Below are 23,001 nucleotides of genomic sequence, written 5' to 3' on the forward strand. Positions count from 1 at the left end.
GCAGCTCTGGCAGCTGCGGTGGGACTCTGGCTGTGATTGACTCCCGTTGCCGATCTCCTGTGCTGCCCGCGGCAGTGCCGGAGATCACTATGGCGTATGCATACGTCCAATTGCCCGAACGTGTCAGATGATTGGACGTATGCATACGTCCTATAGCGGGAAGGGGTTAAAGTCCGTACGGAAAATCTCCGCACAGACATTCCACAGACTGCAGACGCCGGCATAACATGCTGGCTCTAGGACCGCACAGGAATGCACCTTCACTTTCTTCTCCTTCTCCTTTTCTTTCTACGGACTCCGCACGGAATGAATAGCTGTCTATGAGAAGGCATATTCCTGTGCTGTCCTAGGACTGCACAGGAATAAGCCTTCTGATAGACAGCTATGCATTCCTTGTGGAGTCCTCAGAAAGAATGGACAGGTTCATTTCCATGCCAGAAACATCTGGCGCAGAATTTCCGCCTTGTGCACAGCCCAGAAGAATCTCATTGAATACAATGCGACTCTGCTGCTGTGGTGGAATCTCCGTGCGGAAGTCCAATCAGAAATTCGGGAGATGTGAACATAGCCCTAAGTGTGGAGATTCCAAAATTTTAGCCATATATTTAAAGATGATGTTGACAACTTTTTTTTTTTAGGATATGTTTCAACAAAATGTTTCCATACTTCATACGATTCATCTTTTGGGATTTAACAACTCACAAGATCTAAATTACTTATCCTTTGCTGTTCTCCTCCTGATCTACTGTATGACGTTATGTGGAAATCTTCTCATGGTGACTTTGGTAGTATACAGCAGTGATCTCCACCGGCCCATGTACTTTTTCCTGACACAGTTGTCCATAGCGGACCTCTTACTGACCACAGATATCGTCCCTATATTGCTCCATACTCTACTTCATAAAGTCGGGACCATTTCTTTGGGAGGCTGCTTTACACAATTTTACATATTTGCCTTTGCTGAGTGTTCGGAGTGTCTTCTCCTGACGGTGATGTCCTATGATAGATATTTGGCCATCTGTAACCCTTTACGGTATAACTCTATCATGAATCACAATTTATGTCTGAAACTGGCTATCATGAGTTGGTTGTTAAGTTTCTCATTAGTGATGGTTGACATAGCAACAACATCCATGTTAGAATTTTGTGGATCGAATACAATTGACCACTTCTTCTGTGACCTGTTTCCATTGCTTGAACTATCATGTTCAGATATCAGTAGCGTCCTACTGAAAATTCAGATAATGGCCGCTTCTGTTCTTGTCTGCCCATTTTTAATAGTCATTATATCCTATAGTTGTATCATCTATGTCATCCTAAATATTCCTTCAGCTACCGGTAGACAGAAAGCCTTCTCCACCTGTAGCTCCCACCTCATTGTGGTCTCCATATTCTATGGGACATTATTTGGTGTTTATATTCTTCCAACTAAAGGACAATCATTGAATATTACAAAACTCTTATCATTGCTGTACACCGTTGGGACTCCACTGCTGAACCCCGTAATATACAGTCTAAGAAACACACAAATCCTTAAAGCATTTAGTACCGTGATGAGAATACAACAAAAGTCTTCATTTTGAGAGTGATTGAATACACAGTAATAATATTAGGCCGGGTTTACCCAAAGACATTAGTCAACTATTTTCATCACCTTTTTCATCAACTTCACCCAAGGCAATATGTGTTTGACCATTGAGACTTAGTCAATTTGCAGACCATACCCTGTACACCAGGAAGTTAGTAGATAAAGAGTTAAGTAATGGAGCAAGAGAGATGATGTACTAGCTGCACTTTATGTCAGTGGAACAGGCCAAGCCAGGCCATTGTAGGAATGGAACACTCTTGAGACTATTCTGCTTCTGCTTGATAGTAAAGATGTCCTATTGAGCTTCATCCCCTAGTCCATCTGCTGTGTAAAAGGCCACTTCTTCTTCAATTCTGTTTCTCAAGCAGAGGTAACATTGCTAACTCTGTAGTCAATTCACAGACCATAGTTTTAAGTTAAAAATGCTAAACCTTATTTGTTTGACTAAATTGAGTCATTATTTTTTAAAGGGGTAATTCAGGATTTAAATTAATAACTAGTTACTATAGTTACTAATATACTTCACTTATCTGTGTTTGGTGGCTGGTATTGAATTTCTACCTCTTTCTTTTCAATGGTATTTTATTTTCTGCAGGCTACAAAATGAGTGTTGTCTCGGACCTTTTCCAGTTTACTATGTGGCCCGAGACAATACATCAGAAATCTGGTGCTGAAAGGGGGCTTGGCTGTTTTGTCTGTTGTGAGTAGCCAGCATCCTGATGACATTTCTGCCACACATGTGTGTGCATCCATCATCACACAGATCTTGTGTGCCATATGATGTTGAGAACGTCATGTGATCAAAGGGAGCGTGGCTGTCTGCGATTGGTAGGACGACCAATATGTAAGAGATAAATAAGTCCCCTCTCCCCTTGAAACTAATGATCCTGGGGATTGTAGTCTGTAGGAGGCCAAAGAAACAGGAAGCATCCAGTTCTCAAAAACAAATCAGCAGAGTGATGGGGGACATAGGACACGGCCATTTACCACCAACACAAGCACAGATCCCTGGTAAGCATGCCCATTACTTTATGGCACTTAGAAACTAAAGTCTTATGTTGGATTACCCTTTTAAGCATAGTCAACTCAATTTGTTACATTTTCAGACCATCAAAGGAAAGTTTTATTCTTGAGGAGACAAAACATAACAGTGTGTGGAGGGTTTAAGGTGTTCAGCATTCCACTGTGAATTCTGCAAAAAAAAAAAAAAAACGGATAATGCAAAGGAGGTAAATCATGCCATGGTGTTAAGAATACTAAACCTACTTTGCTTGACTAATTAGTATTAACCCCTGAAAGACCATGGACACGCCATACCGATGGCCAACAGCTGATTCCTGTTGCTGGAGGTCGGCGTTACGGCATCGCTGCGGCTGGCTATTAACCCTTTAGATCACCACTGTCAAAGCTCACAGTGGAGTCTAAAGGTACCTCCAACTGCTCCATGGAGGTGTAGTGGGGTAAATCGCCCCCCCCCCCTGCAGCTCGATCACAAGGGCGGGGGGGGTAATCCACTTCTGAGGTAACTGGAGGGCTTACCTCTCCATCCATGGCCGCTACTGCGCTGTGAATGATAAAGACTGGCAGGACCAGGCTTTATCAATTAAAGGGGTAGTCCAGTGGTAAAAAACGTATCCCCTATCCTAAGGATAGGGGATAAGTTTGAGATCGCGGGGGGTCCGACCGCTGGGGCCCCCTGCGATCTCTCTGTACGGGGCCCGGCTCTCCGCCCAGATAGCGGGTGTCGACCCCCGCACGAGGCGGCGGCCGACACGCCCCCTCAATACATCTCAGCTCTTCGGCTCTTCGGCTCTGCCCCCAGCTCTTCGGCTCTGCCATAGAGTTGTATTGAGGGGGCGTGTCGGCCGCCGCCTCGTGCGGAGGTTGACACGCCTCCTTCCCGGGGCTGTCGGGGCTCCGTACAGAAGATCGCAGGGGGCCCCAGCGGTCGGACCCCCCCGCGATCTGCAACTTATCCCCTATCCTTAGGATAGGGGATAAGTTGCTCACCACTGAGTCACCACTCGACTACTCCTTTAAGCACAGAGCACACGGATCAATGTGGTTCCATGGAACCACATTGATCTGTATGCAGAATCAAATGATTCCTCCTAAAAGTCCCCTAAGGGGACTAAAAGTGTAAAAAAAAAAAAAATACTTTTAAAAAACTTTAACCCCTTAAGGACTGAGCCCTTTTTCACCTTAAGGACGCAGCCATTTTTTGCAATTCTGACCACTCTCACTTTATGCATTAATACCTCTGGGATGCTTTTACCGATTATTCTGATTACGAGATTGTTTTTTTGTGACATATTCTACTTTAACATAGTGGTAAATTTTCACCGTTACTTGCATCCTTTCTCTGTGAAAAATCTAAAAATTTCATGAAAATTTAGCATTTTTCTAACTTTGAAGCTCTCTGCTTGTAAGGAAAATGGATATTCCAAATAAATTATATATTGATTCACATAAACAATATGTCTACTTTATGTTTGCATCATGAAGTTGACATGTTTTTACTTTTGGAAGACATCAGAGGGCTTCAAAGTTCAGCAGCAATTTTCCAAAATCGAAATTTTTCAGAGACCAGTTCAGTTTTGAAGTGGATTTGAGGGGTCTTCATATTAGAAATATCCCATAAATGACCCCATTATAAAAACTGCACCCGCAAAGTATTCAAAATGACATTCAGAAAGTGTGTTAACCCTTTAGGTGTTTCAAAGGAATAGCAGCAAAATGAAAGAGAAAATTCAAAATCTTCATTTTTTACACTCGCATGTTCTTGTACACCCAGTTGTTGAAATTTTATAAGGGGTAAAAGGAGAAAAAGCCCCCCAAAATTTGTAACCCAATTTATCTCGAGTAAGGAAATACCTCATAGGTGGATGTCAAGTGCTCTGTGGGTGCACTACAAGGCTCAGAAAGGAAGGCGTGGAAATGGGATTTTGGAGAGTAAGTTTTTCTGAAATGGTTTTTGGGGGGCATGTCACATTTAGGAAGCCCCTATGGTGCCAGAACAGCAACAAAAAAATCAACATGGCAACTACACCCCTCAAGGAACGTAACAAGGGGTCCAGTGAGCCTTAATACCCCACAGGTGTTTGACAACTTTTCGTTAAAATCGGATGTGTAAATGAATTTTATTTTTCACTAAAATGCTGGTTTTCTCCCAAATTTAACATTTTTGCAAGGGTTTTTAGGAGAAAAATGCCACCCAAAATTTGTAACCCCATCTCTTCTGAGTATGGAAATACCCCATGTGTGGACGTCAAGTGCTCTGCTGGTGCACTACAATGCTCAGAAGAGAATAAGTCACATTTGGTTTATGGAAAGCAAATTTAGCTGAAATGGTTTTAGCTGAAATGGCATGTTGCATTTAGGAAGCCCCTATGGTGCCAGAACAGCACAAAAAAAAAAACCACATGGCATACTATTTTGGAAACTAAACCCCACAAGGAACGTAACAAGAGGTACAGTGAGCCTTAACACCACACAGGTGTTTGACAAATTTGGACAGGAAAATAAAAATTTGATTTTTTTTTCACTAAAATGCTGATGTAACCCCAAATTTTTCATTTTCAAAAGGGGTAATAGGAGAAAAAGCCTCCCAAAATGTGTAACCCCATTTCTTCTGAGAATGGAAATATGTGAATGTATATGTGGATGTATATTGCTCTGCGGGCAAACTACAATGCTCAGAAGAGAAATAGCACCACTGAGTGTTTGGTGAGAGAATTTGGTTGGAATAGAAGCCGGGGGCCATGTGCGTTTACAGAGCCCCCCGTGGTGCCAGAACAGTGGACCCCCCCACATGTGACCCTATTTTGGAAACTACACCCCTCACAGAATTTAATAAGGGGTGCAGTGAACATTTACACCCCACTGTCGGCTGACGGATCTTTGGAACAGTGGGCTGAGAAAATTAAAAATTTAATTTTTCATTTTCACGGACCACTGTTCCAAAAATCTGTCAGACACCTGTGGGGTGTAAATGCTCACTGTACCCTTAATCCATTACGTGAGGGGTATCGTTTCCAAAATGGGGTCACATGTGCGGGGGTCCACTGTTCTGGCACCATGGGGGCTTTGTGAATGCACATGGCCTTCAATTTTGGACACATTCTCTCTCCAAAATCCCACTGGCGCTCCTTCTCTTCTGAGCATTGTAGTGCACCCGCAGAGCACTTTACATTCACATATGGGGTATGTTCTCACTCAGAAGAAATGGGGCTACAAATTTTGGGGGGCTTTTTTCCTATTCTCCCTTGTGAAAATAAAAAATGTAGGGTAACACCAGTATTTTTGTGAAAAACATTTTTTTTTTCATTTTCACATCCAACTTTAACGAAAATTTTTCAAACACCTGTGGGGTGTTAAGGCTAACTATACCCCTTGTTACATTCCATGAGGGGTGTAGTTTCCAAAATGGGGTCACATCTCGGTGTTTATTGTTTTGCGTTTATGTCAGAACCGCTGTAAAATCAGCCACCCCTGTGCAAATCACCAATTTAGGCCTCAAATGTACATAGTGTGCTCTCACTTCTGAGCCTTGTTATGCGTCCGCAGAACATTTTACGCCCACATCTGGGGTACTTCCATATTCAGGAGAAATTGCATTACAAATTTTGGGGGGCTTTTTTTCCTTTTACTGCTTGTGAGTATGGGGCAGCACCAGCATGTTTGTGTAAAAATAATTTCTTTTAAACTAACATTTACATGCAGACCCCAACTTTACCTTTTCATAAGGAGTAAAAGGAGAAAAAGCCCCCCAAAATGTATAACGCAATTTCTCCCGAGTATGGAGATACCCCATATGTGGCCCTAAACTGTTTCCTTGAAATACGACAGGGCTCCAACGCATGTTACACCGAGCGCTCCGGGTCCCTGCTCCTCCCCGGAGCGCTCGTGGCGTTCCTCTCTCTGCAGCGCCCCGGTCAGACCCGCTGACCGGGAGCACTGCACTGACTCTGCCCGCGGGGATGCGATTCGCATAGCGGGACACGCCCGCTCGCGAATCGCATCCCAAGTCACTTACCTGTCCTGGTCCCCGGCTGTCATGTTCTGGCGCGCGCGGCTCCGCTCTCTAGGGCGGGCGCGCGCCAGCTCTCTGAGATTTAAAGGGCCAGTGCACCAATGATTGGTGCCTGGCCCAATCAGCCTAATTAGCTTCCACCTGCTTCCTGGCTATATTACCTCACTTCCCCTGCACTTACTTGCCAGATCTTGTTGCCCTTGTGCCAGTGAAAGCGTTTCTTTGTGTATCCCTAGCCTGTGTTCCAGACCTCCTGCCGTTGCCCCTGACTACAATCCTTGCTGCCTGCCCTGACCTTCTGCTACGTCCGACCTTGCTCTTGCCTTATCCCTTGTACCATACCATCTCAGCAGTCAGAGAGGTTGAGCCGTTGCCGGTGGATACGATCTGGTTGCTACCGCCGCTGCAAGACCATCCCGCTTTGCGGCGGGCTCTGGTGAATACCAGTAGCAATTTAGAACCGGTCCGCCGGCACGGTCCACGCCAATCCCTCTCTGACACAGAGGATCCACCTCCTGCCTGCCGAATCCTAACAACGCATTTGAGGCCTAAATTGGGGATTTGAATCCGCCATAAAAATACCCCAAACAGGGTATCTCCAACTGTCGCAAAACTCCTAGCATGCCTGGACAGTCAGTGGCTGTCCGGCAATACTGGGAGTTGTTGTTTTTCTTTTTTTTTTTTTTTTTTTGTAATAACTTTTTTATTGAGTTTTCAATATAAACAAGTCATTCAAAGATGTGAAATAGGACAAGAAAGACAAATTACATGACATAGGAAACACAATATGACTTGCAAATGAATCAGTCAAGTTCCTCATAATAGAGCCCAAAAGGGGACACGTCTGCATAAGACCATGACAAGGAAAATCAGTGTTCAGGGTGACATACTATATCGTGGCTCATGTTATAGTTGGGAAGAAGAGCAGCCATCCATAACGACATGTCGTAAAGTGCATAGGGCAATAGTGTGACCAATAGGCCACCCCTGCGTATCCCTCTTTCGAGGTCTGTGGCAACATATGGGCATATAAAATGTAAGGATTTCAGGAACTGTAACACATAAGTACCGTGGGGGGGGCTGTAAAGAAGGGGAGTGGATGAAAGAGGAGGGTATGAGAGAAGAGGAGGGGGGAACAGGGGGAAGAAGGGAGGAAGGGAAGAAGGTAATAGAGGGGGGGGAGAGGAGAAGATGAGGAGTTGTTGTTTTTCAACAGCTGGAGGCTCTGTTTTGGAAACAGTGCTGTACAAGATGTTTTTTTTATTGGGGGGGGGCTGTGTTAGGGGTATGTGTATATGTAGTGTTTTACTTTTTATTTAGTGTATTGTATTGTAGTGTTTTTAGGATATATTCACAGGGTTGGGTTTACTGTGAGTTGGAGCTGCGAGTTTGAGCTACGGCTGAAAATTTGCCGCATCTCAAACTTGCAGCAGAAAACTTGCTGTAAACCCACCTGTGTGAATGTACCCTGTGCATTCACATAGGGAGGGGGGGGGGGGGGAAACCTCCAGCTGTTGCAAAACTACAACACCCAGCATGAACTGACAGACTATACATGCTGAGAGTTGTAGTTATGCAACAGCTGGAGGCACATTGGTTGTGAAACACTGATCGTTTGTTACTTAACTCAGTGTTTTGCAACCAGTGTGCCTCCAACTGTTGCAAAACTACAACTCCCAGCATGTACAGTCTCTCAGTGCATGCTGGAAGTTGTATTTTTGCAACAGCTGGAGGCCCACTGGTTGCGAAACATTGAGTTAGGTAACAAACTCCGTTTCACAACCAATGTGTCTCCAGCTGTGGCAAAACTGCAACAATCAGCATGCATTGACAGTCGAAGGGCATGCTGAGAGTTGTAGTTTTGCAACAGCTGGAGGCACACTGCTACTACCCCCAGCATGCCCTTTGGTAGTCTGTGCACGCTGGGAGTTGTAGTTATGCAACAGGTGAATGCATGCTTTTTCAGTTGCATAACTACAACCCCCAGCATGCACAGACTACCAAAGGGTATGCTGGGAGTTGTAGTTGGAACTCCAGCTGTTGCAAAACTACAACTCACAGCATGCCCTTTGGCAACTCCTGCTGTATCCTGCTGTCGGACCACCGCCGCTGTATCCTGTCGCTGGGAGCGATCCTGCTGCTCCTGTCTCCGCCACCGCACACAAGGGGACCCCCGCCGGACCAGGGCAAGGTAGGAGACCCCCGCCTGTGCCGATCTCCGCTCCGATCGCCGTCCTCAGCAGGTCCTTGGTTGGTCGGTTGTTTCAACTGATCAATCACGTGATCATGAGGCGGCACCGGGGCAACCTCACTCCTGCTGGGTAAGGGTGAATGGGGCTGTCTCAGACAGCCCCATTCACCCTTTTTTTCCGGGTCACCGGGTCACCTGAGACCCGATTGACCCGGAATAGCAGCAAATCGTCGGTCTGAATTGACCAGCAATTTGCCGCGATCGCCGACATGGAGGGGCCTCAGGACCCCCCTGGGTGATATGCCGGGATGGCTGCTGATAGATATCAGCAGTCATCCCGTTCCGATCACTGCGTCCAGAGACGCGGTGATCAAGGAAAGCTGCGCCGTAAATGTACTGCGCTGTGTGCTAAGAACTTCTTAGCAGTGCCGTATATTTATGGCACTCGTCCTTGAAATCGTCCTTGAAAACACACACATTAACCCCTTCCTTTTTAAAAGTTTCAATCACCCCCTTTTCCCAAATTCCGTATAAAAATAAATAGACATAATAAAATAAACAAATGTGGTATCACCGTGTGTGTAAATGTCTGAACTATAAAAATATAAGGTTAATGAAACAGCACAGTCAATGGTGTACACGTAAAAAAAATACCAAAATCCAAAATTGCGTATTTTTGGTCACTTTGTATACCCTAACATTTTTCATAAAAAGTGATCAAAAAGTTCCATCAAAACAAAAATGGTACCAATTAAAATGTCAGATCATAGTGCAAAAAAGGAGCCCTCACACATTCTGGCATACGGAAAAATAAAAAAGTTATAGGCATCAGAAGACAAAATTTTAAACCTATTCATTTTTGTGCATAAAGTTATAATTTTTTAACAGAAGTAAAGCAAAATCAAACCTATATAAGTAGGAGATCATTTTAATTGTATGGACCTACAGAATAGAAAAACTGCACTGCATAGAAATGTAAGCCTCCAAAAGTTACAAAATGCCGTTTTTTTGTTTTGTTTTTTTCATTTTAACCCCACAAATATTTTTTTTTCTGCTTTTGCCGTAAATTTGTGGTAAAATTATTGATATCATTACAAAGTAAAATTGATGGCACAAAAAAAAACAAGCCCTCATATGAGTCTGTAGGTGGAAAATTGAAAGTGTTATGATTTTTAGAATGTGAAGAGGAAAAAACTGCAAAAAAAAGTGCAAAAATGAAAAAACCTGTGGTCCTTAAGGGGTTATTAGGGGAGATGTATCAAAACCTGCAGAGAGGAAAAGTTGACCAGTGGCCCATAGCAACCATTTATTATTATTATTATTATTATTTTTTTTTTTTTGTGCACTCCACTGGGGTTTGGAAGGGATATAAAGTGTATTTGCTTGATATTATTAATATGAAGTTTGTTTAAATTTGAATTTGTCATGTAAATGTTTATATTTAAAATGATAAAAAAAAATAAGTAATCTGATTGGTTGCTGAGCTGTGGGTCTGTGTCCTAACCTGCAGGTGCCCACTGATATCAGGAAATCTACCAGTAATGATCACTTAACATTAAATGCCAATAATCTCTGGTGTCTAGTGGTCCCATCGGCAGCTCCGCAATGTAATTTGCATGGGGGGGTTCTTACTTGTGCTTCTGGGCCTTCTATGGCTCGGTGATTGCTGCAGCTTGCCAGGCTGTAGCAATTGAGTGCAGATAACATAGACATGTAATAGAATTCCTGGGGGGAGGGGGGAATGTGTAAAAAAAAGTAAAAAAAAAAAAAAAGGTTTTAAAAATATTACAAAAAAAAACGCCATCCTTAATGAAAATATAAATCAACCCCCTTTTCCCATATTTTAAGTAAAGCAGTATAATCCTAATCCTAATCCTGAACGGTCAACAGTGTAAACGCAAACAAATTTCAAACACAAAAATTTCTGATTTTTGGTCACATCACATCCCCGAAATAATGTAATAAAATGTGATCAAAAAGCTGTACCTAATTAAGTGGTACCTTTAAAAACTAAAGCTCATGGTGCAAAAAATATACCCTAACACAGCTCCCTATGTGGAAAAATAAAAAAAAGTTATAAGGGTCAGAATATGGCAATGAACAATTTTTTTTTTTTTTAAGTTTTCTATTTTTCTTAACCATATGAAACAAAACCGACATGTTTTAAGTTTGGTATCATTGGAACCATACTAAACCATAGAATACACTGAGCATGTCAGTTTTACAATGTTGCCCCACATAATTGCCAAATTCCCCCCCCCCCCCCCCCCACACACACACACACTTTTTTTTATTTTGCCCTACATATAATTTATTTCACGGCTTCTTAATACGTTATATGATAAAAGAAAGTGTAACAATGGAAAGTAAAACTTGTTCCCCAAAAAATAAGCCCGAATACAACTTTGTCAGTGGAAAAATTAAAAAAAGTTATGCGTCTAAGAAGGTGAGAAGTTGAGGAAAAAGACAAACTTAAGCCACAAATCAAAATTCAAAGGGTGGGGAAAGGGTTAAAAGTGAGCTTTAGTAGCTAATTCAAATACATACATCAAAGGAAATTACTAAATATTAGTTTTTTTGTTGACATTCATGAAGTACAGCAGAATCGCTGTTATCTGTGTTCGGTATATGTGGTGTACCAGGGCACTATCTGGGGTTGGATATACCACATTTCCTATCACTTTATGCTGATTTCTTGTATTTGTTGTACTTTTATGCATTTTATGCACTCAATGTTTTTTTTTTTCTTCTATGTATTATATTTTTACTTCCTATTCCAGTGTAACTGTCAGGCAGTGAAAGGGTTACCAAAAAGGTTTACACCTACATGCACATTGCACCAAATATAGGCAACACATTTTCTAACATTGCCTCCCATAGAGTATAATAGAGGAATGTTTTTGAAGTATGTTAATAAACCCTTATAAAAACCTTGTACACCAGGAAATTAATAGAGAAAGAGTTAAAGGGGTACTCCACCCCTAGACATCTTATCCCCTATCCAAATGCTAGAGGGTAAGATGTCTGATCGCAGGGGGACCCTCGCGGTCTCCCTGCAGAACCCGGCATTCTGAACAGTCCTGATGTCACGTCATGCCCCCTCCATTCATATCTATGGCAGGGGCATAGCATGGCATCAAGAGGAGGCGTGGCATGACGTCATGACCTCTGCTGCAGAAACCCAGTGCTGCACAGAGATCCTGGGGAGTCCCAGCAGCAGGACCAACACAATCAGACAACTTATCCCCTATCCTTTGGATAGGAGATAAGATGTCTAAAGAGGGGAGTACCCCTTTAAGTAGATTAAGGCAAAGGATGTACTAGCTGCACATTCCCTAATAGGAATACACCAAGCCAGGCCATTATAACCAAGGACTATGCTGCTTCTGCTTGATAGCAAAGAACTTCTATTAAGCATTGTACCCTGATCCAACCCACGTGGAAAATGCCACTTCTTCTTCAATTCTGTTAGTTGTGCAGAGGTAATATTGTTAATGAAGGACTCTATATTTTATGACCAAATTAGTCTTCCGGCCAGGTCTAGGTGTAATGAATATATGTATGTGGGTGTATGAATATATATATATATATATATATATATATATACATACATGCAAAGTCCAGGAATCACAGCACCAATAGGTCAAGGATCTTCATAAGCTGGTTTCTTTATTCACCCCAAAAGTTACAACGTTTCGGCAACAATAGCCTTTATCAAGCATGGCTATTGTTGCCGAAACGTTGTAACTTTTGGGGTGAATAAAGAAACCAGCTTATGAAGATCCTTGACCTATTGGTGCTGTGATTCCTGAACTTTGCATACACTAACACCAGGTTGGCTGCCTGGGTGTTTCACATGCACGGAGGTTGGTCCCCGGTGCTGTCTCATGCCAACTCTTGTATATATATATATATATATATATATATATATATATATATATATATATATATGTACATATGCATATGTGTATGCATTATAAAAAGACTATTTGACAAAGGCCATCCCCCACGTTACTCTGCTCCTTGCTTCCCCCCTCCCACTGAGTAGAGGGATTTCCTGTCCTGGACAAAAGCCTTGGAACCTTCCAAAATCTAACAGAAGGGTATACCTTATATGGTATGCATATGGTATGCCAGGGCTTAAAACACCTCCTTAGTGAGGGTGAGAACTTATGTTAATTGCAATGGTGATATAAGCTTGGACGTCTGACAATAAAGGACAGAAGTATGAAGTACTTATAATTGACATGGCTCCGTTTTATTTACTTTGGTGTATACATTCTGATAATGATTTGGTCAGGAGTAAGACATTTACTAGATAAATGATCAAATCCATATCAGTTTTTGCAGCCCAAAGTGGGGCACTGGGTTATTAGATCGCCAGGCAGTCGCGCAAAATACTAGGCATCAATTTGGACCAAAAGAGATGGAACGCAGAGACGGGAAGCTGATTATCTCTGAGAGTACAGCAGGACTCCTTCTTGTACCTAGCCACAGTACCACTGTCTCCCCTTTTGGTTTATCTTGGTGCCTTAAATCGACTGGTTCATGGCCAACTAGAGGCAGATAACTTTGCCCAGTGTCATTTGCCTAAAACCTGTCATAAAGTAACTATCTGCTACCCGGGTGTGTATGAAGTGGGAGTGAGTGAATATGCGGGATCCTGTAGGGGGGGGGGACTGGGTCAAAATTGGGAATTTAATTGCAGAGTAAACTGATTATTGCTCCTCCAGAAGTCTGTCTGGAGAGAGGATATCAGAGGATACTGTCATAAGTAGACATTGCGTGTCTAGGATAGAGTGTATACTGACACGGGACTCTCCACAATTCCATATTCCTGGGACATGTTCCATTGTAGCTGATTGTATATGGGGTATATGTGTCATGTCTTGTTTTAATTTGTTCATGGATTAATGTTAAGCTAGCTAATGTAGACGAAGAGAGGGAGTAGATATGTCCTTTCTAGTACTAGACTTAGTTAAAAAGGCAGAACTGCATTTAAATGTCTGTTAATTGAACCCTAATGTTTTAGAGATATCTCCTAAGGAAAGGGAGGGTTGCAAGGGGGTTGCAGTTAATTAGCAGATAGTAGAGCAGTTTGAACAGCAGCTGGAAGTTTCACAAATAGGTACTACCTTAAATAGCACAAAGAGGGGGGGGGGGGGCTGTGGGCCAGATGTAAGACAGTGAGAAGGTCATAGAAGGTCATAGAGCTGCAGTTTAGAATGACCTCACTGTGTTGAAAGAGGAGGGGGGATTGAGTGTGCAAAGATGGGAAATGTATAGAGATGGTAATGAAAGCTGGAGAAACTGAAAAAAATGTGTGTATAAAGGGATGAATAGAAGGTATAATGGGAGTTGTAGTACCAGTGATAAGACAATTGAAAGAGGAGCAGATTGCTGTTAGCAGCTTGATAGGATTAGAGCGAGAAAAAAAATGGAGACTTAAGGTTTTCATGGAAAAGCATGTGGTGAGTGAAGAATGGACTAAGGATATTAAGACAGTTGAAAGTTTGAAATATACTGATGGTTGATAGACAGAAGTATTGAAATACAGCAGTGTTATATACAGTACTCATATACAGCAGTGTTATATATACAGTACTCATATACAGCAGTATGATTCTTGAAAGCAAATTATGATTTGATTGAGTTATATTGTACTCATCTGAATGGGTATAGTTTAAAGCATACCCATCAGATCCAACAAAAAAAAAAAAAAAATTAACTTAAATGTATCACTCAGTACCTAATCCTGAGCATAAACATCTAATTGTTATGTGTCTAGCACCTTTATTTTTATTACACTTTTAATTTAGCTCACTATTCTGAATTCATCTCAAAGGAAGGGGGCGTGGCCTCACTGTGCATGTCTCCGCCCCCTCCCTCAGTATGCTGTCTGCTCACATATCTTCCCTAGCATTAGCAAAACTACAACTCCTCACTGACAGTAGCGGGACACAAGCTGACAGTGGGATGATTTTTCCTCCAGTTCTGAGCCCTGCACTCACAGCTGTCAAGTGTGTCCATGACATGGTGATGATGCATGGACACAGCTGGACTAGTATGTGTCCAAGCAGGCAGGAGGGAAGTTGTTTGACTGGCTTTTTCAGTATGAAATACAGAAAAAAATTTTATGAAAGCAATTGCAAAAGCTATTGGTTACGCATATCAAAAATGTTTGTATCTGACAGTGCCCATTTAAGGCAAAGTTGTTGTTGGCTAAAAGTATAATGAAAATAATTAGGTAATGAAATTAACACTGATGTACCTACATACATTTTGGTAGCCTGTTGATAGGATGTTGAATAAGAGAAATATCATATATTTAATGAAGAGAGCCATTGTTTCAGGGTCGAGATGATATCTTCCAGATGTTTGAATGGTGGTAGTTGTGTTTCCAATGGTGGGGCAAAAGTAAAGATGATGTTGAGTAGTGGGAGTAGTGGTTAGTGCTATGGAATGCAGAGGGCGTGGTGGGTCTCTAGGAAAGCTGTGTGATACATGATTGTTACTTTGATTTTGTGTATGTAGTTATATGATGACGTTCATAGGATGGTTCTTATAATATAAAGTATGTTGTATATGTGTGATGTGAATTAATGGATCAGGAGTACATGGAACATGTTAATGTTTTCTGTGTAAAGCTGTTTGTGCTGTAAATGGATCCTCCTTAGAGTGGTACAAAAACAAAAGAAAATCCATGTGGTATTAATTGAACCTATTTGATGATATTTCATAAACTTCTAAAAAGTTTTGTTTTCACAGTTGCACAGGATAGATGCCAAAAATGAAGTGTATCAGGAAATGCAATTAATTGTCTGATTATATTATAGGAGTAACAAGAGAAGAAGTTTAGCCAAGGAACATAAAATATATAAAAAAGTGATCACTATTTAATTGATATGTATTACCTTAAGCATTTAATATCAGCTAATGATTTATTGGATTATAAACAATGCACATTGAAGGTGATTTTTCCCAATTTATGAAAGAGCTCTGTATAAATTTTTTATTCTTTTACATTTTTGGTGAGAATGTGTGTTGGGCCCTGTGTATTTACATTAAGTATTTATACATGTTGATATTGTTACATGTTACATGTGTACTGTATGTCTCCTTGTAAATTAACACATGAATCCAGTCTATTACTAGACATTCCAGCATTATTGAAGACTGACCAAACCTGAGGCAGAACAAAAAGCCAGACCAGTGATGTAGAGGAGTGGGAGGAGAAAGGTGGCGCTTATAGGGAGAATGACAGCCTACTCTCCTGAAACACAATGTCACATTAGATTTGAAGAAAATATATATCTACTGTTTGAAATGATGTCCATAATACATATATACACAGTGTGATATACCTATACATTCTACATTTCTTCTGCATTTACTTGAATAACATCAATTTTGAATGGATAACTTTATAATGATAATTCAGTGTAATATTAAGATGCTGAAAAAGAAGATTGTTCTTTGGTAGCTTTGCTACTCTCAGATTATGATTGATTGTCTTGAAATTATGAGGTTAAAAATTCAAGAGCCATGATAGGATATCAGAGAATCCATGGTTGATGCTGAGTTGTAAATGTAAGCTTACTCCAAGTAATGTACAGATGTAATACATAAGACAGGATATATGGTGACCACACGCAGGATGAAGTTCTACTTCAATAAACCACTCGATCTGAGCTCTTGGTTCAGAAAGTAGAGTTGAAGATATTCACTGAGATGTGTAAGATATCTGAAGGTAAGACATAATGTGTACTGGTACACTTTTATTACCACCCACAAGTATGGGCCTATTGGAGTAAAAGTTTTCTTGAATCCTTGGGCAAACCAATCAAATGTAGAATCTGTAGTTTGTAATTCAAGGGTTCAATGTCTTAGAGCTGCCAGAGAAGGTGGCCATCAAAAAGGTCAGACCCACATGAAGGAAACAACTCCAGAAGCCAAGGGGACTGGATGGTGGGGGAGGCTGCCAAGCCTGCAGTGCTCCTGTCCTCCCACAGTTATGGTACAAAGTATACAGGTGGATGGGGAGAGTGGATCTGTCTGGTTAGGTCTCTTGCAGGAACCAGCAATGCATGCTGAGAGAGACCAATGGAAAAAGAAAGAGGTGGTACAGGGCAAAGAAGGCATCTGGAGAGCTGGTAAGAAACTGTGTGCCAACAGTCTTGTACCCCATGGTAACATATATATGGCCCCATACACTAAGCAGAAGGGAGCTATGTGTGTAGTAATGTCAGTACATTGGGTGGCCTCAGGATTCAACAGTGTAGAAAGAAGGTTTGTACAGACTTCATTATTTAAATCTGTTATGACCTAGGTAAAACAACAAAGGTACCTGACCAACACACTCCATAATCATCTTACATGTTTCAATGAATATGAGTAGACTTCATCTAACTGCCTAAGGTGGGCCAATATAAGAATGTCCTTTTCTGATTGTACTGATTCCCTAACCATAGATACAGTAAAGAATATAACTAAGAACCTTTTGTAAAGTTGTTGCTAGTTCAGATTCTGTAATTGTTACCCAGTTTCTTAAACCTATGAGTGTGTGTTGTGTGTCAGGAAATAAGTGAGGAAAGAGACATTTACATATGATGATCCCGTATAGCTGTGACTAAGATATATTCTCTGATAACTGTTAAATCTATGTCTGTACATAACCATGGTTGTTCCAGAGGAAATGATAATCACAATGGATTGTTAGGATGTGACATTGCATGAAGAGAATCAGTGAGTAAACATGTACAAATAGTGAGGTGAAATATGCATTTTAGTGGGATGAGTAAATGTTAACTACTGCAAGGCATGGGATACTTGGAAGGGGGTGGAATGATGCACTTTGGGGGGAGTTATTTAAAATATATAGGGGTAAATTTGAGAATTGTATGGAATTTGTGAAAGCGGATTTGCCAGTGAAGGAGGATTCGGCACATATTTCACTGATAAAGTTGCTCAGGCGAGTTTGGCAGGAGGTCGGAAAGAGATGTAATATAGAGGGTAGTATAAGAAGCACAGTGATATGGGATAATATAGAATTTGATCAATTTAGGAAAGGGATGAGTAGTGATTTTTGGAAGGGAAAGGATATTAAATATGGGGCACAGATTTGTGAAAATGGAGAGATCAAAAAATTTGAATATTTTCAGAGAGAGTTTGGTTTGAGTAATGAACATACATTTTTGTATACAGTGGTCCCTCAACATATGATATTAATTGGTTCCAGGAGAACCATCATATGTTGAAACCATCATATGTCGAGTACATATGTCTATGTAAAAAATGGTAATTGGTTCTGGGGCCTCGGAACCATTGTATGTTGAATACATATCTCTATGGGAAACTGCTAATTGGTTCTGGGATGACCATTGTATGTGGAGTGTATGGGGAGTGTTTAACAAACCAGGGTGCCTCCAGCTGTTGCACAACTACAACTCCCAGCATGCTTGTACAGCCATTGACTGTCTGGGCATGCTAAGAGTTATAGTTTTGCAACAGCTGGAGGCACGCTGATAGGGAAACATTGATGTATGGGGTGTATAGTGTGTATATGTATTGTATGTGATGTGTGACATCGCATACAGTACTGTACAGTTCTTTAAATACCTTCAGGGGGGACAGAATGTCCTCCATTACGATCCTGCCAACTACAGCTCTATAGGAAAGGAAGGGGAGGGCAGCCAGCAGGTCATTGGATGCCTGCAGCAAGATGCTGCAGGCTATTGGCTATGGCTGCACTGGGGGGGTGGGGCTTACACGGATCTCACAGTGGAAGCCTGCGTCAGTTAGCAGGACAGCATGTGAGTAACAGGAGACAGAACGGGGCACAAGGGGCACATTATACAACTATCTGTCAGTTGCTGAAGTTGTCAGCGCTGTCAGATAGCTGTTTGTATGATGGCCCCGACACACAGCAGCATCATATGTCGAGGCTGCCTTCAACATACGATGGGCTCTGAGAGGCCATCATATGTTGAAATGATCATATGTCGAGGCCATCATAAGTCGAGGGGTCATTTGTATACAGTTCTGTGAAGCACATAGATACACTAAAAATAAGGAGACATTTAAAATAAGTACTCATAGTGTGATAGAATATAAAAATATGGAGGGAGGTGGTAGGATAAATCAGATATATAAGTTACTCCTAAAAACTGTACCGGTGACTTTTCAGGGTATAAAAAAAGGAAGTGGGAAAAAAGTTTTGGCTCGATCTCAATGGATTCGTCGAAAAGGATTTTAATGAATGTTAAGAAGCGTTTATTTAACAAGAAATATCAAATTAGACAATTTAGAATAATTTCACATCTATACTACTCACCGTTTAATTTCTCCTGAGTACGGAAATCCCCCATATGTGGGCGTAAAACGCTCTGCGGGCTCACAACAAGGCTCAGGAGTGAGGGAGCGCCATGTACATTTGAGGCCTAAATTGGTGATTTGCACAGGGGTTGCTAATTTTACAGTGGTTCTGACATAAAAGCAAAAACATAAATACCCACATGTGACCCCATTTTGGAAACTACACCCCCCACGGAACGTAACAAGGGGTATAGTGAGCCTGAACACCCCACAGGTGTTTGACGAATTTTCATTAAATTTGGATGGGAAATTGAAAAAAAAAAATGTTTTCACTAAAATGCTGGTGTTACCCTAAATTTTTCATTTTCACAAGGGAAAATAGGAAAAAAGCCCCCCAAAATTTGTAACCCCATTTCCTCTGAGTAAGAACATACCCCATATGTGGATGTAAAATGCTCGGCGGGCGAACTACAATGCTCAGAAGAGAAGGAGCGCCATTGGGATTTTGAAGAGAAAATGTGTCCGGAATTGAAGGCCACGTGTGTTTACAAAGCCCCCATAGTGCCAGAACAATGGAACACCCCCACATGTGACCCCATTTTGGAAACTAAACCCCTCGTGTAATGTAATAAAGGGTACAGTGAGCATTTTACGCCCCATAGGTGTCTGACAGATTTTTGGAACAGTGGTCCATGAAAATGAAAAATGTTATTTTTCATTTGCACAGTCCATTGTTCCAAAGATCTGTCAAACGCCAGTGGGGTGTAAAAACTCACTCCACCCCTTATTAAATTCAGTGAGGGGTGTAGTTTCCAAAATGGGGTCACATGTGGGGGGGTCCACTGTTCTGGCACCACAGGGGGCTTTGTAAACGCACATGGCCCCTGACTACCATTCCAAACGAATTCTCTTTCCAAAAGCTCAGTGGTGCTCCTCCTCTTCTGAGTATTGTATTTTGCCCGCAGAGCATTTTACGTCCTAACATGGGGTATTTCCATACTCAGAAGAGATGGGGTTACAAATTTTCTCTCCCATAACCCTTTGTAAAAATGGTAAATTTGGGGAAGAAACTGCACTTTAGCGAAAACATTTTTTTTTTCATTTACACATCCGATTTTAACGAAAAGTCGTCAAACACCTGCATGATGTTAAGGCTCACTGGACCCCTTGTTACGTGCCTTGAGAGGTGTAGTTTCCAAAATAGTATGCCATGTGGGGGGTTTTCTGCTGTTCTGGCACCATAGGGACTTCCTAAATGTGACATGCCCACCAAAAACCATTTCAGCAAAATTCACTCTCCAAAATCCCATTGTTGCTCCTTCCCTTCTGAGCCCTCTACTGTGCCCGCCGAACACTTGACATACAAATATGAGGTATTTCCTTACTCGAGAGAAATTGGGTTACAAATTTTTGGAGGCTTTTTCTCCTATTACCACTTGTAAAAATTCAAAAACTGGGTCCACAAGAACATGCGAGTGTAAAAAATGAAGATTTTGAATTTTCTCCTTCACTTTGCTGCTATTCCTGTGAAACACCTAAAGGGTTAAAAAACTTACTGAATGTCATTTTGGATACTTTGAGGGGTGCAGTTTTTATAATTGGGTCATTTGTGGGGTATTTCTAATAGGAAGGCCCTTCAAATCCACTTCAAACCTGAACTGGTCCCTGAAAAATTCCGATTTTGAAAATGTTGTGAAAAATTGGAAAATTACTGCTGAACTTTGAAGCCCTCTGATGTCTTCCAAAAGTAAAAACATGTCAACTTTATGATGCAAATATAAAGTAGACATATTGTATTTGTGAATCCATATATAATTTATTTGGAATGTCTATTTTCCTTACAAGCAAAGAGCTTCAAAGTTAGAAAAATGCAAAATTTTCAAATTTTTCATCAAATTTGGGAATTTTTCACCAAGAAATGATGCAAGTATCGACAAAAATTTACCACTACCATAAAGTAGAATAGGTCACGAAAAAACTGTCTCGGAATCCAATTTATAAGTAAAAGCATTCCAGAGTTATTAATGCTTAAAGTGACAGTGGTCAGATTTGCAAAAAATGCTCCCGTCCTTAGGGTTATAATGGGCTCCGTCCCCAAGGGATTAATCCTCTAGAATTTTTTCCCACTGTATTTACTAAGGTTTCCTTACATTTTCCACTTTCCCTACATTTTGCTTTTTTTTTTTTTTTTACACGTGCTCTGATCTGTAGGGTTTTCCTCAGATGAAATCCCCCACATTTTCTGTGGAAACTTTGGTAAATATGTTGGGTTTTTTGTGAAAATGTTGGGAACACACCCCTTTTCAGTGACCATTCCGTAGATTTTATAATGAAATGATTGATGTCATTACAAAGTAAAATTGGTGGCGCAAAAAACAAGCCCTCACTAGGGTCTGTAGGTGCAAAGTTGAATTATATTATACAGCTGTTGAAAAAGGGGTCTCCCCGAAACATGTCTAGCTAAAATACCCTACTCACAGACCACCTATACTAAAGACTTTTAACCCCTCAACTCGCATTTGCCACATTTGCAACAGTTGGAATCCCCTGAAATTGGGACCACTGTCCGGACGCGCGTACCCAGCCACGAGGACGCCGCCCGGTACCACCACCGCTTGCCTGCATCCACCCACCGCTTCAACACTGCATCAACATCACCACCATCTTCTGTACCATTATACGGCTGGACCCACTCCGTGCCACATCGAGAGGCACCGGGAATCCTTTCATTGCGTGGACACGAATATCGAGCCGGCTGCCCAGCCGTGCCATCGTCCACAGCACGGAACCCTAGCTGCAACAGGGCTACCATCCCCGGAACTCACAGACCAGCGGTGCGGTGAGTGGTGCAGAGCACAGAACATCTATATCTTATGTGAACAATACATTACTTTCATCAGCCATTATCAACTTCTAATGCAACAATTTGATACTGTAAAAGAGGAGGTTACTAACCATTCAAGTGCATCTGTAGTGCTAATAGGTGGCTGTGATATAAACATTCTATTTTCTTTTATAAATTCTACTCTATGTTGTTTTATGAATTTTAACAAATGTTTTATCATATATCTTATTGTATTAAATGTATTTATCCACAGCAAGGGCCCTGTTAGGATCATATATACCATTACTTTTAATTTCAAATAAACACAAATTGATTATACAACTAGTCTATTAATCTACATATTTTACACTGTACTATATATATATATATATATATATATATATATATATATATATATATGTATGTATAAAAAAAAATATATATATATATATATATATATATATATTGAGGTCTGCATCATATTTTACTATTTATTACTCTTTTGGCACGAGGGTTACATACAACGCAGTTGCCTCAATATATATATATATATATATTTGTGGTGCTCGGGGATGAAGGGAGAACAGGGGTGTTGCAATGTAGTGTTGCTGGGTATAGGATTAACTCTTGACTGTCGTGACGCCAGGGTGAGGGCTTCCTCTAGTTATATATGTCCTACCGCCACCCGTCCCAAGAACGATAGGGAGGAATAAAGGATTGTCCACAGCTGGATTTATCATAAACTGGAAATAACTTTACTGCAGATATTTATGCAGGATGAATAACAAACAGTCTTTTGCAGAGGACCGGGACTTAGGCTCCTCACAGGTTGGCTGGGACTTTGTCGCTTATAAGCTTTGATGTTTGCTGTATGCTGTTCCACTGAATTTGGGGGTATGTTTAGGTTCAGTTGTCACGTAGGATTGTTAGGATGTAGTTGGATTAACTCACGGTTTAACAAGATGCTGAAGTGGAAGGCTTCAGGCCTAGATTGTCTTGTCACTGCAATCACAGATCTGCTTACTTGGAGATCCCAAAGGAAAGAGCATGAG

At 41.2% G+C, this 23,001-nt stretch overlaps 1 protein-coding gene across 1 annotated transcript; it reads left to right on the plus strand.

The window, feature by feature from the left end:
• Positions 1-641: 641 nt before the first annotated feature.
• On the plus strand, positions 642-1,583 carry LOC130367185 (olfactory receptor 11L1-like). Its single transcript, XM_056569587.1, has one exon. It carries the CDS (start codon positions 642-644, stop codon positions 1,581-1,583), a length of 942 nt encoding a protein of 313 aa, XP_056425562.1.
• The last annotated feature ends 21,418 nt before the right edge of the window (positions 1,584-23,001 follow it).

Source organism: Hyla sarda, chromosome 4, assembly GCF_029499605.1.
Source record: "Hyla sarda isolate aHylSar1 chromosome 4, aHylSar1.hap1, whole genome shotgun sequence".
NCBI lineage: Eukaryota > Metazoa > Chordata > Amphibia > Anura > Hylidae > Hyla > Hyla sarda.